Source organism: Oncorhynchus clarkii, chromosome 30 (assembly GCF_045791955.1).
Source record: "Oncorhynchus clarkii lewisi isolate Uvic-CL-2024 chromosome 30, UVic_Ocla_1.0, whole genome shotgun sequence".
Lineage (NCBI taxonomy): Eukaryota > Metazoa > Chordata > Actinopteri > Salmoniformes > Salmonidae > Oncorhynchus > Oncorhynchus clarkii.
In genome coordinates this window covers 38687274-38704461 of record NC_092176.1, presented here as the reverse complement: position 1 = coordinate 38704461, position 17188 = coordinate 38687274, and the positions used below count along the sequence as shown (strand labels likewise).

Here is a 17188-nt window from a genome sequence, read left to right as displayed (position 1 = left end):
AACACAGATGCTTTGTACCAAATGACACCCTATTCCCTACATAGTGCTCTACTACCCTACATTTTACTCTACAAAAGTAGTGCACTATCTAGGCCATTTGGGACACAGGTAGAGGGCCAATGGAGACAGGTGGCCTGTTCTCAGTGATGCCTCAACCAATGAGATAGCACTCTGTGTTGCTAAACAACAGCAACACCTACAAGTATTATTAACCTCTGATGCTGATGAATGAAGGCCAGGCTTTTGAATTAACACTTTGTGGGCTAGTTTTCTGGACACAAATTCAATTTGGTCCTGGACGACAAAGAAAAGCCCTTTCAACAGGGATTCTCCATGAAGTATGCTTTTTAGTTGAGCATGGCCTTAAGCCAAATACATTTAAACTCAGTTTTTCACAATTCCCGAAATGTAATCCTAGTCATTCTGTGTCTTAGGTCAGTTAGGATCACCACTTAATTTTAAGGATGTGAAATGTCAGAATAATAGTAGAGAGAATGACTTATTCTAACTTTTATTTCTTTCATCACTTTCCCAGTGGGTCAGAAGTTTACATACACTCAATTCGTATTTGGTAGCATTGCCTTTAAATTGTTTAACTTGGGTCAAATGTTTCGGGTAGCCTTCCACATGCTTCCCACAATAATGGGTGAATTTTTGCCCATTCCTCCTGACAGAGCTGGTGTAACTGAGTCAAGATTGTAGGCCTCCTGGCTCGCACACGTTTTTTCAGTTCTGCTTACAAATTTTGTATAGGGTTGAGGTCCATGTTTTGTGATGGCCACTCCAATACCTTGACTTTGTTGTCCCGAAGCCATTTTGCCACAACTTTGGAAGTATGCCTGGGGTCATTGTATATTTGGAAGACCCATTTGCAACCAAGCTTTAACTTTCTGACTGATGTCTTGAGATGTTGCTTCAATATGTCCACATAATTGTCCTCCCTCATGATTCCATCTATTTTGTGAAGTACATCAGTCCCTCCTGCAGCAAAGCACCCCCACAACATGATGCTGCCACCCCCGTGCTTCACGGTTGGGATGGTGTTCTTCGGCTTGCAAGCCTCCCCTTTTTTTCCTCCAAACATAACGATGGTCATTATGGCCAAACAGCTCTATTTTTTTTCATCAGACCAGAGGACATTTCTCCAAAAAGTACTTTGTCCCCAGTTGCAAACCATAGTCTGGCTTTTTTTATGGTGGTTTTGGAGCAGTGTCTTCTTCCTTGCGGAGCGGCCTTTCAGGTTATGTCAATATAGATACTTTTGTACCTGTTTCCTCCAGCATCTTCACACGGTCCTTTGCTGTTGTTCTGGGATTGATTTGCACTTTTCGCACCAAAGTACGTTCATCTTTAGGAGACAGAACGTGTCTCCTTTCTGAGCGGTATGACGGCTGCGTGGTCCCATGGTGTTTATACTTGCATACTATTGTTTGTACAAATGAACATGGTACCTTCAGGCATTTGGAAATTGCTCCCATTGATGAACAAGACTTGTGGAGGTCTAAAATGTTTAACTGAGGTCTTGGCTGATTTCTTTTGATTTTCCCACGATGTCAAGCAAAGAGACACTGAGTTTGAAGGTGGGCCTTGACATCCATCCACAGGTACACCTCCAATTGACTCAAATAGTGTCAATTAGCCTATCAGAATTTTCTGGAATTTTCCAAGCTGTTTAAAGGCACAGTCAATTTAGTGTATGTAAACTTCTAACCCACTGGAATTGTGATACAGTGAATTATAAGTGAAATAATCTGTCTGGAAACAATTGTTGGAAAAATGACTTGTGTCATGTTCAAAGTAGATGTCCTAACCAACTTGACAAAATTACAGTTTGTTAACAAGACATTTGTGGAGTGGTTGAAAAAGGAGTTTTAATGACTCCAAACTAAGTGTATGTAAACTTCCGACTTCAACTGTATGTGTTGTGATAATTGCGTTGTTTGCTCTATAACCTGTTAGTTCATATGCCTTGCGGCCCTCATATATTGGCCTGAAGACCGATACAATAAGAAGACACAGGGAAAGAATGAATTCAACCACACATTTGTTTCATCTTAAAACCAGAGAGCGACCTCTATCCAGTGAAGTCCACAAAACATATTGCATGTAACAAACAGCTCCATGACCTACTGCAGCAGGGTCAAGCAAGTTAGTATTTGACATTTTTGGACTACTAAACAACTATTGATTTAGAACCACGGAGAGTTTCCTTAAGTCTCAAAGAAAACAGGAGCTGCCTCCACTATTCCAGCACAGTTTTAACATTATCAAATCACCTCTGCTTAGTCTAATACAATGACAACTAAAAACAATTTAGTCCAATCAGCCATGGCAGTCCGTGGTTCTGATTCCTCTCTCCCTCTCACTCTCTCTCTCTCTCTCTCTCTGTGCGTTCATGCAGAGCCCCTACAGTAGATCCTGTATTACTCCTACACCCTAGAGCCTCTAGTGTAGACCCTGTACTACTCCTACACCCTAGATTCCCTAGCCTAGCATAGAGCCCCTTCATCAACTACTCTAATCCAACAATACTCAGCTAGAGTATCTAGACCTACCCCTCCATTGTCTGACCCCTCATCTGTTATATGGCTTTCTCATTCCAAATCAAATCAAACCTTATTTGTCAAATGAGCCGAATACAACAAATGTAGACCAGTTTTCAGCTGTGCTAACATAATTGCAAAAAGGTTTTCTAATGATCAATTAGACTTTTCAAATGACAAACTTGAATTACCTTACACACTGTGCCATTGCTGATAATGGGCCTCTGTACGCCTACGTAGATATTCCAATAAAAATCTGCTGTTTTCAGCTACAGTCGTATGAAAAAGTTTGGGCACACCTGACAATTTCCATGATTTCCATTTATAAATACTTGGGTGTTTGAATCAGCAATTTCATTTTGATCTATCAAATAACTGATGGACACAGTAATATTTGTGCAATATGCATCAAAACAAAATTAGACAGGTGCATAAATTTGGGCACTTCAATAGAAAAATCACATCAATATTTAGTAGAGCCTCCTTTTGCTAAAATAACGGCCTCTAGACGCTTCCCATAGCCTCTAATGAGTGTCTGGATTCTGGATGAAGGTATTTTGGACCATTCCTCCTTACAAAACATCTCCAGTTCAGTTAGGTTTGATGGTTGCCGAGCATGGACAGCCCGCTTCAAATCATCCCACAGATTCTCATTGATATTCAGGTCTGGGATGGCCATTCCAGAACATTGTACTTGCTCCTCTGCGTAAATGCCCGGGTAGATTTTGAGCTGTGTTTTGGGTCGTTGTCTTGTTGAAATATCCAGCCCCGGCGTAACTTCAACTTTGTGACTGATTCTTCAACATTATTCCCAAGAATCTGCTGATATTGAGTGGAATCCATGCGACCCTCAACTTGAACAAGATTCCCAGTACCGGCCCTGGCCACACAGCCCCACAGCATGATGGAACCCCCACCAAATTGTACTGTGGGTAGCAAGTGTTTTTCTTGGAACGCTGTGTTCTTTTGCCGCCATGCATAACGTCCCTTGTTATGGCCAAATAACTCAATCTTTGTTTCATCAGTCCACAGCATCTTATTCCAAAATGAAGCTGGCTTGTCCAAATGTGTGTTTGCATACCTCAAGCGACTCTGTTTGTGGCGTGTGTGCAGAAAAGGCTTCTTCCGCATCACTCTCCCATACAGCTTCTCCTTGTGCAAAGTGTGCTGAATTGTTGAACGATGTACAGTGACACCATCTGCAGCAAGATGATGTTGTAGGTCTTTGGAGGTGGTCTGTGGGCTGTTTTTGACCGTTCTCACCATCCTTCACCTTTGCCTCTTTGATATTTTACTTGGCCTGCCACTTCTGGCCTTAACATTTCCTCACTATGTTCCTCACAGTGGACACTGACAGCTTAAATCTCAGCGATAGCTTTTTGTAGCCTTCCTTTAAACCATAATGTTGAACAATCTTTGTTTTCAGGTCATTTGAGAGTTGTTTTGAGGCCCCCATGTTGACACTCTTCAGAGGAGAGTCAAAGAGAACAACAACTTGCAATTGGCCACCTTAAATACCTTTTCTCATGATTGGATGCACTTGTCTATGAAGTTCAAAGCTTAATGAGCTCACAAAACCAATTGTGTGTTCCAATTAATCAGTGTTAAGTAGTTACAGGTATTCAAATCAACAGAATGACAAGGGTGCCCACATTTTTGCATAGCCTATTTTTCACGTCTGATTTAATTTCATACAACTTAATATTGCTACACTAAAAATCTTTGTCTCGACAATACCCCAGTACTCAGCTTTTATTAGAAAATTAATGGCATGCCACTGTGATCATTTTCTGTGACGACAGAGTAAATTATTATGCAGCCTCAGAGGGGTGCCCAAACTTTTTCAGTTTACAAGATTAACAATGTCTACACTGTATTTCTGATCAATTTGTTATGGACCAAAAATTTGATTTCCTTTCAAAAACAAGGACATTTCTTAGTGACCCCAAACTTTTGATCGGTAGTGTAGGTGGGTGTGACTATGCATAGGTAATAAACAGCGAGCAGCAGCAGTGCACAAAAGGGATCAGGGTCAATGTAATGCTTGGCCCCAGTGATGTACTGGGCCGTTCACACTACTCTCTGTACCGCCTTGTGGTCAGCAGTTGCCATACCAGGCGGCAATGCAACCGGTCAGGATGCTCTCGATGGTGCAGCTGTATCACCTTTGAGGATCTGAGGACCCGTGCCAAGTTTTTCCAGTCTCCTGAGGGGGAAAAGGTTTTGTCGTGCCCTCTTCATGACTGTCTTGGTATGTTTGGACTATGATAGTTCGTTGGGGATGTGGACGCCAAGGAACTTGAAACTCTTGACCCGCTCCACTACAGCCCCGTCGATGTTAAAGGGGGCCTGTTCGGCCCGCCTTTTCCTGTAGTCCACGATCAGCTCCTTTGTCTTGCTCACATTAATTATTAAGGGAGAGGTTGTTGTCTTGGCATCACACTGACAGTTCTCTGACCTCATCCCTATAGGCCGTCTCATTGTTGTCGGTGATCAGGCCACTGTTGTGTCATCAGCAAACTTAATGATGGTGTTGTAGTCGTGTTTGGCCATGCAGTCGTGGGTGAACAGAGAGTACAGGAAGGGACTAAGTACACACCCCTGAGGGGCCCAGTGTTAAGGATCAGCATGGCAGATGTGTTGTTGCCTACTCTTAACACCTGGGGGCGGCCCGTCAGGAAGTCCAGGATCCAGTTGCAGAGGCAGGTGTTTATTCCCAGAGTCCTTAGCTTAGTGATGAGCTTTGCGGGCACTATGGTGTTGAACGCTGAGCTGTAGTCAATGAACAGCATTCTCACATAGGTGTTCCTTTTGTCCAGGTGAGAAAGGGCAGTGTGGAGTGAGATTGAGGTTGTGTCATCTGCGGATCTGTTGGGGCGGTATGCAAATTTGAGTGTGTCTAGGGTGTCCGGGAGGATGCTGCTGATGTGAGCCATGACCAGCCTTACAAAGCAGTTCATGGCTACGACGTGAGTGCCACGGGGCGGTAATCATTTAGTCAGGTTACCTTCACTTCCTTGGGCACAGGGATTATGGTAGTCTGCTTGAAACATGTAGGTATTACATATTCGGTCAGGGAGAGTTTGAAAATGTCAGGGAAGACACTTGCCAGTTGGTCTGCGCATGCTTTGAGTACACATCCTGATAATCCATCTGGCCCAGCAGCTTTGTGAATGTTGACCTGTTCACAATTTAATATTTTGTTGTCCTAGGCTCCTGTCTAAAATCCTTGCTCGCTAGCCTACCTTATTTTCATGGGCAACGATGAGCCAGCTAGTTAACATTAACCTGATGTGCCTGTCTCATGGTTACCCAAGTTATCCGAAGGCCTCGTGCCACTTTATAAAGCCCCCGTGGCATGCAGAATACGCTCATATTAAACCACATGTGGTTTGTTCCCAGTGGTATCTAGCACCAATATGAACACAGAGTGCATCCCAAATGCCACCCTTTTCCTTATATAGTGCACTACTATGCACCCTGGTCAAAGGTAGTGTACAAAGAGAATAGGATGCCATTTGGGAAGCAGTCACACCCTCTCCTGCCAAGAGATTTTAAAAACAAGCTAAAAAGCCAATCTGATGTTTAATCCTACATAAGAAAACAATAAACTCAACATCAGGTAATCTGATGCGGTTTAAGCTGCATTTGAATTTGCTTAAGCTGTTTTCTAGGGAAATGTGTTTTCTCGTCAGGACACTGTTGTTCAGAGCAATGTTGCAAATGTCAGAGACGGACAGAAAGGTTTATACAAATCTCTGATGTTGAAAATGAAATGTTAGCCTAAAAGAAATGTGAGACAATGTCCAGATGCTTTTTATAGTGGAGATCAAGTTTATAAATTGCCTGGCTGGGCTGATGAGACAGTGGATTGTGCAGTCAGATGGAACAGAGTAAATAGGCCTTTCAACATCATAGATTTAGCCGGTGGTAACTTCTGGAATAGACAATGACTGGAATGCGCTTTCAACCAATCAGAATTGAGGAACTAACCCACCCATTGTAAAACAAGGTAATAAGGAATGTGTCACCCAGTTCCTAAGTCCCATCGCTACAGGCCAATAGCAGAAAAAGACGGACAGGACCTCTTATTGGGCTGTGTCTGAAAACAGCACTAGCTGTCAAAATCCTTGCTTCCTATGCCGTTGTTTCCTCAGTTCCCCTTAAAGTGTACTGGCAGAGAGTAGAGGGTCCAAGGTCCCATGGTTCTCTTCCTCCATTGATCTTTTTTATTTCTTTACATTTTATATCACCTTTATTTAACCAGGTAGGCCAGTTGAGAACACCTTTATTTAACCAGGTAGGCCAGTTGAGAACAAGTTCTCATTTACAACTGCGACCTGGCCAAGATAAAGCAAAGCAGTGGGACAAAAATAACACAGCTACACATAAACAGACGTACAGTTAATAACATAAAAGAACAGAAAAATATAAAAAATCTATGTACAGTGTGTGCAAATGTAGAAGAGGAGGGAGGTAGGCCATAAATAGGCCCTAGAGGTGAAAATAATTACAATTTAGTAATAATACTGGAGGGATAGATGTGCAGATGATGATGATGATGCAAGTCGAGATACTGGGGTGCAAAAGAGCAAAAGGGTAAGTAATAATATGGGGATGAGGTAGTTGGGTGTGCTATTTACAGATTGGCTGTGTACAGGTACAGTGATCGGTAAGCTGCTCAGACAGCTGATGCTTAAAGTTAGAGAGGGAGATATAAGACTCCAGCTTCAGAGTTTTGAGAGGAATTGAGAAGATAAAGAAGCAAGGATTTTTTTATTTTTAAAATTTAACTAGGCAAGTCAGTTAAAACCTCTTTGGGCTAGGGGGCAGTATTTTGACGTCTGGATGACAAGCGTGCCCAAAGTAAACTGCCTGTTACTCAGGCCCAGAAGCTAGGATATGCATGTAATTGGTAGATTTGGATAGAAAACACTCTAAAGTTTCTAAAACTGTTAAGATAATGTCTGTGAGTATAACATAACTGATATGGCAGGCAAAACTCAGAGGACAAACCATCCAGAAAAACAAAAATTCAGCCCACCATTGATTCCTATGGCTGTCATTTTGAATATGAAGGGAAAACCTCCCAGATTGCAGTTCCTAGGGCTTCCACTAGATGTCAACCGTCTTTAGAAAGAGGTTCAGGCTTGTTTTTGGAAAAATTTGCTAGAATTTGTAGTTTTTCTAAGTGGCTCCCATTTTGGCTGTAGTGTTAGTTACGCGGACTGGTGAATGCGCTTACTTTGTTGTTTATCTCCGGTAAAGACAATAACAATCCTCCGTCTTAAATTCTCTTGTTTATTTACGTATTAGGGTACCTGAGGTTTGATTATAAACGTTGTTTGACTTGTTTGGAGAAGTTTATTGGTAACGTTTGTGATTGATTTTATATGCATTTTGAAGGAGGGAAACTGAATTTTTGGGATATAAAGAAGGACTTTATTGAACAAAAGAACCATTTGTGATGTAGCTGGGACCTTTTGGAGTGCCAACAGAAGAAGATCTTCAAAGGTAAGGCATTTATTTTATCGCTATTTCTGACTTTCGTTGCGCATCTGCCTGGTTGGAAAATGTTTTTAATGCTTTTGTGTGCTGGGCGCTGTCCTCAGATAATCGCATGGTGTGCTTTCGCCGTAAAGCCTTTTTGAAATCTGACACAGCGGCTGGATTAACAAGAAGTTAAGCTTTCAACTGATGTATGGCACTTGTATTTCATGACTGTTATATATTACTATTTCTGTAATTTGAATTTCGCGCTCTGCAATTTCACCGGATGTTGTCGAGGTGGGTCGCTAGCGGCACATCTAACCCAAAGAGGATTTAAGAACATATTCTTATTTTACAATGATGTCTTACCCCGGCCAAACCCTCCCCTAACCCGGACAATGCTGGGCCAATTGTGTCGCCCTATGAGACTCCTGATCACGGCCGGTTGTGATACAGTCGGGATCAAACCAGGGTCTGTAGTGACGCCTCTAGCATTGAGATGCAGTGCCTTAGACCGCTGCGCCACTCGACAGTTAGCAACGTTTTCCTCACTCATTGGGCAGGGAAACTAGCTCTCAAAGTGTTAATTCAAAAGTCTGGCCTTCATTTTATCAGCGTCAGAGGATAATAATACCTGTAGGTGTTGCTGTTATTTGGCAACGCAGACTGTCATCTCATTGGTTGAGGCATCACTGAGAACAAGCCACCTGTGGAGTGCCATTTATAAACAGTGAGAGGGCATAGGAAAACAGTCAGTGGTTCCCCTGAGACACACAGACAGACACAGAGACAGACACACAGACAGACGCTCGTCCCCAGACTTTACAGAACACAGGTATTATGACCCTGCCGAGAGTTTATTTTATAATGTATTATATTTGAAAATGAACATAATGTAAAGAACTCATTGGGCAAAAACTGGTTGAATCAACGTTGTTTCCACGTCATGTCCTGATATATCAAGTCTTTCCTCTCTTCTTCTGACTTTTTCTATATTTTCATTTGTTTCTCTTCCCCCCCACTCTCTCTCTGCTTCCCACCCCCATCTCTGCCTCTCCCCTGTCTCTCTCTCTCTCACTCTCACCCCCGCACTCTCTCTCTGCCTCCCACCCCCCATCTCTGCCTCTCCCCCGTCTCTCTCTCTCTCTCTCTCACTCTCACCCCCGCACTCTCTCTGCCTCCCACCCCCCATCTCTGCCTCTCCCCCGTGTCTCTCTCTCTCTCTCTCACTCTCACCCCCGCACTCTCTCTCTGCCTCCCACCCTCCATCTCTCTGTCTCTCTGTCTCTCTGTCTCTCTCTCTCTCTCTCTCTCTCTCTCTCTCTCACCCCCGCACTCTCTCTCTGCCTCCCACCCCCCCATCTCTGCCTCTCCCCCGTCTCTCTCTCTCTCTCTCTCTCACTCTCACCCCCGCACTCTCTCTCTGCCTCCCACCCCCCATCTCTGCCTCTCCCCCGTCTCTCTCCCTCTCTCTCTCTCTCTCACTCTCACCCCCGTCTCTCTCTCTCTCTCTCTCTCTCTCTCTCTTCCCTCCACAGATCAAGCCCTATCTGACTGAGAGGCATGTCCTCCTCCTCTCTTCTGTTGTGCCTGCTGGTGGTGTGTGTTCTGGCTGTGGTCCAGATCTATGCAGCAGAGGAACGTAAGGTCCTCAAGGTGTTCAACCTCAGAGCCAGCGACCTGAACAGCGGCTTGTTCCAGACCCCTGATGGCTACGTCAAGGTAAATCTCTCCTCACCTGAGTCACCTGTCAACCATGATAGCTGATGTGTTGTGATCTGTCTGGTGCCAAATGTCTGGGTGATACACATTTGTGGTGGAAGCTATATGAAGCTCTTTGAGCATCTGGGCAAATGCTTTATATAAATCTAATCTATTATTATGATTGTTATTATGTTTATGATGATTGTCATGACGATGATGATATTTATGATGACGATAATGTTGATGATGATGATTATCACTATCATTATTATCATCATTATTGTCATAATCATTGTCATTATTATAATTCAGGTGTTCAGTGGCGCCGGCTACGGTGGGAAGACAGAGGTAAAGACCGACAACCATGACCCCTGGTGGAAGGAGGACTTCAACTTCTTCAACGTCCGTGAGAATGACCCGCTGAGGCTGGAGGTGTACGACTCCGACGTGCTCTTCGACGACCTGCTGGGGACCTGCGAGCGCTCCATCAAGAATGGAACTTGGCAACATAGCTGCTCCATCAAGAGGGGAGGGACGCTGTATTACTCCTACACCCTAGAGCCTCTACAGTAGACCCTGCACTACTCCTACACCCTATAGCCTCTACAGTAGACCCTGCACTACTCCTACACCCTAGAGCCCCTACAGTAGACCCTGCACTACCCCTACACCCTAGAGCCTCTACAGTAGACCCTGCACTACCCCTACACCCTAGAGCCTCTACAGTAGACCCTGCACTACTCCTACACCCTAGAGACCCTACAGTAGACCCTGCACTACCCCTACACCCTAGAGTCCCTACAGTAGACCCTGTACTACTCCTACACCCTAGAGACCCTACAGTAGACCCTGTACTACTCCTACACCCTAGAGACCCTACAGTAGACCCTGTACTACTCCTACACCCTAGATACCCTACAGTAGACCCTGTACTACTCCTACACCCTAGAGACCCTACAGTAGACCCTGTACTACTCCTACACCCTAGAGCCTCTACAGTAGACCCTGTACTACTCCTACACCCTAGAGCCTCTACAGTAGACCCTGTACTACTCCTACACCCTAGAGCCTCTACAGTAGACCCTGTACTACTCCTACACCCTAGAGCCCCTACAGTAGACCCTGTACTACTCCTACACCCTAGAGCCTCTACAGTAGACCCTGTACTACTCCTACACCCTAGAGCCTCTACAGTAGACCCTGTACTACTCCTACACCCTAGAGCCTCTACAGTAAACCCTGTACTACTCCTACACCCTAGAGCCCCTACAGTAGACCCTGTACTACTCCTACACCCTAGAGCCTCTACAGTAGACCCTGTACTACTCCTACACCCTAGAGCCTCTACAGTAGACCCTGTACTACTCCTACACCCCAAGCCTAGAGTAATGTCCCACTTCTCATCCACAACAATCTGTCAAAACTCTGACCTCACTCTGATTCCAAACACCCTCAACACCAGCGTTTCCCAATCCCGGTCCTGGGCACTAACACACCTGTTTCAACTAAAGGCTTGATGATGACTTGATTAGTTGAATCAAGTGTGTTAGCGGAGTGCTAGGGCATAACCCAAAACGTGCTCCTCTTTGAGTCCCCTAGACACAGCTCTAAACTGTGTTCTGAATCACAACAGACACATGTACCTAGTTTCCCCCTCCTCCTCACTCTGATCTCATGGTCCTCAGTTTAGACATCAATAAAACAACTGTTTTTCAGCATAATGCTCTCAATTTGGTTCTTTCTTTTATCACCATGAAGTGTTTAGGTTTTCTCCTAATATTTGTCTGTGACTCCTGCAGGAATTTGTGCCTCTGTGAAGGAATTGTGCAGGACTAATGTTGATAACTGTCAGAAGTTTTGCCTACCCCTCTTTTGGACTCCTGTTAGTATTGTCCTGCAGGAATTTCTAAAATCCTACAGATCCTGCATGTTTAAAAAAAAGACAATCCTGCAGGACAAGGTCAATTCCTGCAGGATTAATTTATTCCTGCAAGGTAAGACAAATTCCTGCAGCAGTTTTGATAAACCTATATAATGTCAGATGCAGGGCAGTGTCGGTAAGATCACAGCAGTGTCGGTAAGAGCAGGGCAGTGTCGGTAAGAGCAGGGCAGTGTCGGTAAGGGCAGGGCAGTGTCGGTAAGAACACGGCAGTGTCGGTAAGGGCAGGGCAGTGTCGGTAAGAACACGGCAGTGTCGGTAAGAGCAGGGCAGTGTCGGTAAGATCACAGCAGTGTCGGTAAGATCACAGCAGTGTCGTTAAGAGAAGGGCAGTGTCGGTAAGAACACAGCAGTGTTGGTAAGAGCAGGGCAGTGTCGGTAAGAGCAGGGCAGTGTCTGTAAGAGCAGGGCAGTTTCGGTAAGAGCAGGGCAGTGTTGGTAAGAGCACGGCAGTGTCGGTAAGAGCACGGCAGTGTCTGTAAGATCAGGGCAGTGTCTGTAAGAGCAGGGCAGTGTCGGTAAGATCAGGGCAGTGTCGTTAAGATCAGGGCAGTGTCAGTAAGAGCAGCGCAGTGTCGGTAAGAGCAGGGCAGTGTCGGAAAGAGCACGACAGTGTTGGTAAGAGCAGGAAAGTGTCGGTAAGATCAGGAAAGTGTCGGTAAGATCAGGGCAGTGTCGGTAAGATCAGGGCAGTGTCTGTAAGAGCAGGGCAGTGTCGGTAAGATCAGGGCAGTGTCGGTAAGAGCAGGGCAGTGTCGGTAAGAGCAGGAAAGTGTCGGTAAGAGCAGGGCAGTGTCGGTAAGAGCAGGGCAGTGTCGGTAAGAGCAGGGCATTGTCTTTAAGAGCAGGGCATTGTCGGTAAGAGCAGGGCAGTGTTGGTAAGAGCAGGGCAGTGTTGGTAAGAGCAGGGCAGTGTCGGTAAGAGCAGGGCAGTGTCGGTAAGATCACAGCAGTGTCGGTAAGATCACAGCAGTGTCGGTAAGAGCAGGGCAGTGTCGATAAGATCACAGCAGTGTTGGTAAGAGCAGGGCAGTGTCGGTAAGAGCAGGGCAGTGTCTGTAAGAGCAGGGCAGTTTCGGTAAGAGCAGGGCAGTGTTGGTAAGAGCACGGCAGTGTCGGTAAGAGCACGGCAGTGTCGGTAAGATCAGGGCAGTGTCTGTAAGAGCAGTGCAGTGTCGGTAAGATCAGGGCAGTGTCGTTAAGATCAGGGCAGTGTCAGTAAGAGCAGGGCAGTGTCGGTAAGAGCAGGGCAGTGTCGGTAAGAGAACGACAGTGTTGGTAAGAGCAGGAAAGTGTCGGTAAGATCAGGAAAGTGTCGGTAAGATCAGGGCAGTGTCGGTAAGATCAGGGCAGTGTCTGTAAGAGCAGGGCAGTGTCGGTAAGATCAGGGCAGTGTCGGTAAGAGCAGGGCAGTGTCGGTAAGAGCAGGGCAGTGTCGGTAAGAGCAGGGCAGTGTCGGTAACAGCAGGGCAGTGTCGGTAAGATCACAGCAGTGTCGGTATGAGCAGGGCAGTGTCGGTAAGAGCAGGGCATTGTCGGTAAGGTCACAGCAGTTTCGGTAAGAGCAGGGCATTGTCGGTTAGAGCAGGGCAGTGTCGGTAAGATCACAGCAGTGTCGGTAAGAGCAGGGCAGTGTCGGTAAGATCACAGCAGTGTCGGTAAGAGCAGGGCAGTGTCGGTAAGATCACAGCAGTGTCGGTAAGAGCAGGGCAGTGTCGGTAAGATCACAGCAGTGTCGGTAATAGCAGGGCAGTGTCGGCAAGAGCAGGAAAGTGTCGGTAAGAGCAGGGCAGTGTCGGTAAGAGCAGGGCAGTGTCGGTAAGAGCAGGGCAGTGTCGGTAAGAGCAGGGCAGTGTCGGTAAGAGCAGGGCAGTGTCGGTAAGATCACAGCAGTGTCGGCAAGAGCAGGGCAGTGTCGGTAAGATCACAGCAGTGTCGGTAAGAGCAGGGCAGTGTCGGTAAGAGCAGGGCAGTGTCGGTAAGAGCAGGGCAGTGTCGGTAAGAGCAGGGCAGTGTCGGTAAGAGCAGGGCAGTGTTGGTAAGAGCACGGCAGTGTCGGTAAGATCACAGCAGTGTCGGTAAGAGCAGGGCAGTATCCTTAAGATCACAGCAGTGTAGGTAATAGCAGGGCAGTGTTGGTAAGAGCACGGCAGTGTCGGTAAGAGCACGGCAGTGTCGGTAAGATCAGGGCAGTGTCTGTAAGAGCAGTGCAGTGTCGGTAAGATCAGGGCAGTGTCGTTAAGACCAGGGCAGTGTCAGTAAGAGCAGGGCAGTGTCGGTAAGAGCAGGGCAGTGTCGGTAAGAGCACGACAGTGTTGGTAAGAGTAGGAAAGTGTCGGTAAGATCAGGAAAGTGTCGGTAAGATCAGGGCAGTGTCGGTAAGATCAGGGCAGTGTCTGTAAGAGCAGGGCAGTGTCGGTAAGATCAGGGCAGTGTCGGTAAGAGCAGGGCAGTGTCGGTAAGAGCAGGGCAGTGTCGGTAAGAGCAGGGCAGTGTCGGTAACAGCAGGGCAGTGTCGGTAAGATCACAGCAGTGTCGGTATGAGCAGGGCAGTGTCGGTAAGAGCAGGGCATTGTCGGTAAGGTCACAGCAGTTTCGGTAAGAGCAGGGCATTGTCGGTAAGAGCAGGGCAGTGTCGGTAAGATCACAGCAGTGTCGGTAAGAGCAGGGCAGTGTCGGTAAGATCACAGCAGTGTCGGTAAGAGCAGGGCAGTGTCGGTAAGATCACAGCAGTGTCGGTAAGAGCAGGGCAGTGTCGGTAAGATCACAGCAGTGTCGGTAATAGCAGGGCAGTGTCGGCAAGAGCAGGAAAGTGTCGGTAAGAGCAGGGCAGTGTCGGTAAGAGCACGACAGTGTTGGTAAGAGTAGGAAAGTGTCGGTAAGATCAGGAAAGTGTCGGTAAGATCAGGGCAGTGTCGGTAAGATCAGGGCAGTGTCTGTAAGAGCAGGGCAGTGTCGGTAAGATCAGGGCAGTGTCGGTAAGAGCAGGGCAGTGTCGGTAAGAGCAGGGCAGTGTCGGTAAGAGCAGGGCAGTGTCGGTAACAGCAGGGCAGTGTCGGTAAGATCACAGCAGTGTCGGTATGAGCAGGGCAGTGTCGGTAAGAGCAGGGCATTGTCGGTAAGGTCACAGCAGTTTCGGTAAGAGCAGGGCATTGTCGGTAAGAGCAGGGCAGTGTCGGTAAGATCACAGCAGTGTCGGTAAGAGCAGGGCAGTGTCGGTAAGATCACAGCAGTGTCGGTAAGAGCAGGGCAGTGTCGGTAAGATCACAGCAGTGTCGGTAAGAGCAGGGCAGTGTCGGTAAGATCACAGCAGTGTCGGTAATAGCAGGGCAGTGTCGGCAAGAGCAGGAAAGTGTCGGTAAGAGCAGGGCAGTGTCGGTAAGAGCAGGGCAGTGTCGGTAAGAGCAGGGCAGTGTCGGTAAGAGCAGGGCAGTGTCGGTAAGATCACAGCAGTGTCGGCAAGAGCAGGGCAGTGTCGGTAAGATCACAGCAGTGTCGGTAAGAGCAGGGCAGTGTCGGTAAGAGCAGGGCAGTGTCGGTAAGAGCAGGGCAGTGTCGGTAAGAGCAGGGCAGTGTCGGTAAGATCACAGCAGTGTCGGTAAGAGCAGGGCAGTGTCGGTAAGATCACAGCAGTGTCGGTAAGAGCAGGGCAGTGTCGGTAAGATCACAGCAGTGTCGGTAATAGCAGGGCAGTGTCGGCAAGAGCAGGAAAGCGTCGGTAAGAGCAGGGCAGTGTCGGTAAGAGCAGGGCAGTGTCGGTAAGAGCAGGGCAGTGTCGGTAAGAGCAGGGCAGTGTCGGTAAGAGCAGGGCAGTGTCGGTAAGATCACAGCAGTGTCGGCAAGAGCAGGGCAGTGTCGGTAAGATCACAGCAGTGTCGGTAAGAGCAGGGCAGTGTCGGTAAGAGCAGGGCAGTGTCGGTAAGAGCAGGGCAGTGTCGGTAAGAGCAGGGCAGTGTCGGTAAGAGCAGGGCAGTGTTGGTAAGAGCACGGCAGTGTCGGTAAGATCACAGCAGTGTCGGTAAGAGCAGGGCAGTATCCCTAAGATCACAGCAGTGTAGGTAATAGCAGGGCAGTGTCGGCAAGAGCAGGGCAGTGTCGGTAAGATCACAGCAGTGTCGGTAAGAGCAGGGCAGTGTCTGTAAGAGCAGGGCAATGTCGGTAAGAGCAGGGCAGTGTCGGTAAGATCACAGCAGTGTCGGTAAGAGCAGGGCAATGTCGGTAAGAGCAGGGCAGTGTCGGTAAGATCACAGCAGTGTCGGTAAGATCACAGCAGTGTCGGTAAGAGCAGGGCAGTGTCGGTAAGATCACAGCAGTGTCGGTAAGATCACAGCAGTGTCGGTATCTGTAATTTTCTGGTAATCAATTTTCTGGTAGCCTGTGTTCATATACAGTGCCTATCATAGAATATTGTTGACATGTCCTATAGTGCCCCTATACCGAATCTTGTTTCTTTAAAAATATATTGTATAATATTTTTTTGTGTTACAACAGATCTAGCACATGCATTTCTACCATTGGGTCCCTTACTAGAGCATTCTATGGAATACAATAAGCCTATAATAGGCACAGAAAACAACAACAGTGAAAGTGAAGGCACAACCACAAACATCTTGCTGATAGACAGAGGCTGAGAGAGGGGTGTTTTTATTTATCTTGTGAGTCCAATAATAATAAAATAAATAATAATAAAATAATAATAATAAATAATAATAAATAAATTGTCTTCCAGATATTTTCCTTGCTCTGGAGTTGAGGACATACTTGCCCCCTACATTTCAGAAGGTCTGTTTTCAAAAGGTCTGTTTTATCCTACTAAATGAAGGATGAAGGTCTGTTTTAGTGTTGTTTTATCATCATCACCCCATGACCAATATGGTAATTACGTTATAATTTTGAAATTGGGAATTGCATTTGTCTTTACAATGACTTAATTTCTCCTATAGGAAGTTTGTATATAGAAATGTGTCATTATTGTAATGATTATTTTTGTGATATCAAGCCCTGCTCAGATAATCCCTACCATTGTGCTGCTGAATTGCCTTAGTGCTGCTGCAAATGTACATTATCCCAGGAGTGTTGGAAGTTATAATGTAAGTGACCAAATGTGTTTTCCTCTAACTTCCCGAAATGCCTCTGTCAATCGAACAGATATTGTAAGCAGTAATCACGAGCCCATGCACCTGAGTTCTACTGTCAGCACTGAGGCGGTTTGTTCTGGTAGGAAGTCCATTATCTGCTCCAAAATAAATATCACTGCCATGTCTTCCTCTGATAAGCCTCACAGTAAATCAATAAAAACAATCATTAACATAATTAGTCTGGAAACAAGGTTAAAAGAAATTGATAACTTTCTGGGAAATGGCAGCAATGCTTTGGTTACCACATCATCAGAAAAAATGATGGGGGTGGAGTTGCTGTTTGGAGTCATATTCCTGTAAAGCTTAGAGAGGATCTCATGTCAAATGCTATTCAAATAATATACCTACAGTGAGGAGAACAAGTATTTGATACA

General features: G+C 46.3%; 1 protein-coding gene across 1 annotated transcript; it reads left to right on the top strand.

The window, feature by feature from the left end:
- Positions 1-8778: 8778 nt before the first annotated feature.
- LOC139390075 (perforin-1-like) lies at positions 8779-10413 on the top strand. The gene is made up of 3 exons (XM_071137202.1): positions 8779-8868; positions 9572-9755; positions 10050-10413. Exons 2-3 carry the CDS (start codon positions 9597-9599, stop codon positions 10308-10310), a joined length of 420 nt encoding a protein of 139 aa, XP_070993303.1. The 5' UTR covers positions 8779-8868; positions 9572-9596; the 3' UTR covers positions 10311-10413.
- The last annotated feature ends 6775 nt before the right edge of the window (positions 10414-17188 follow it).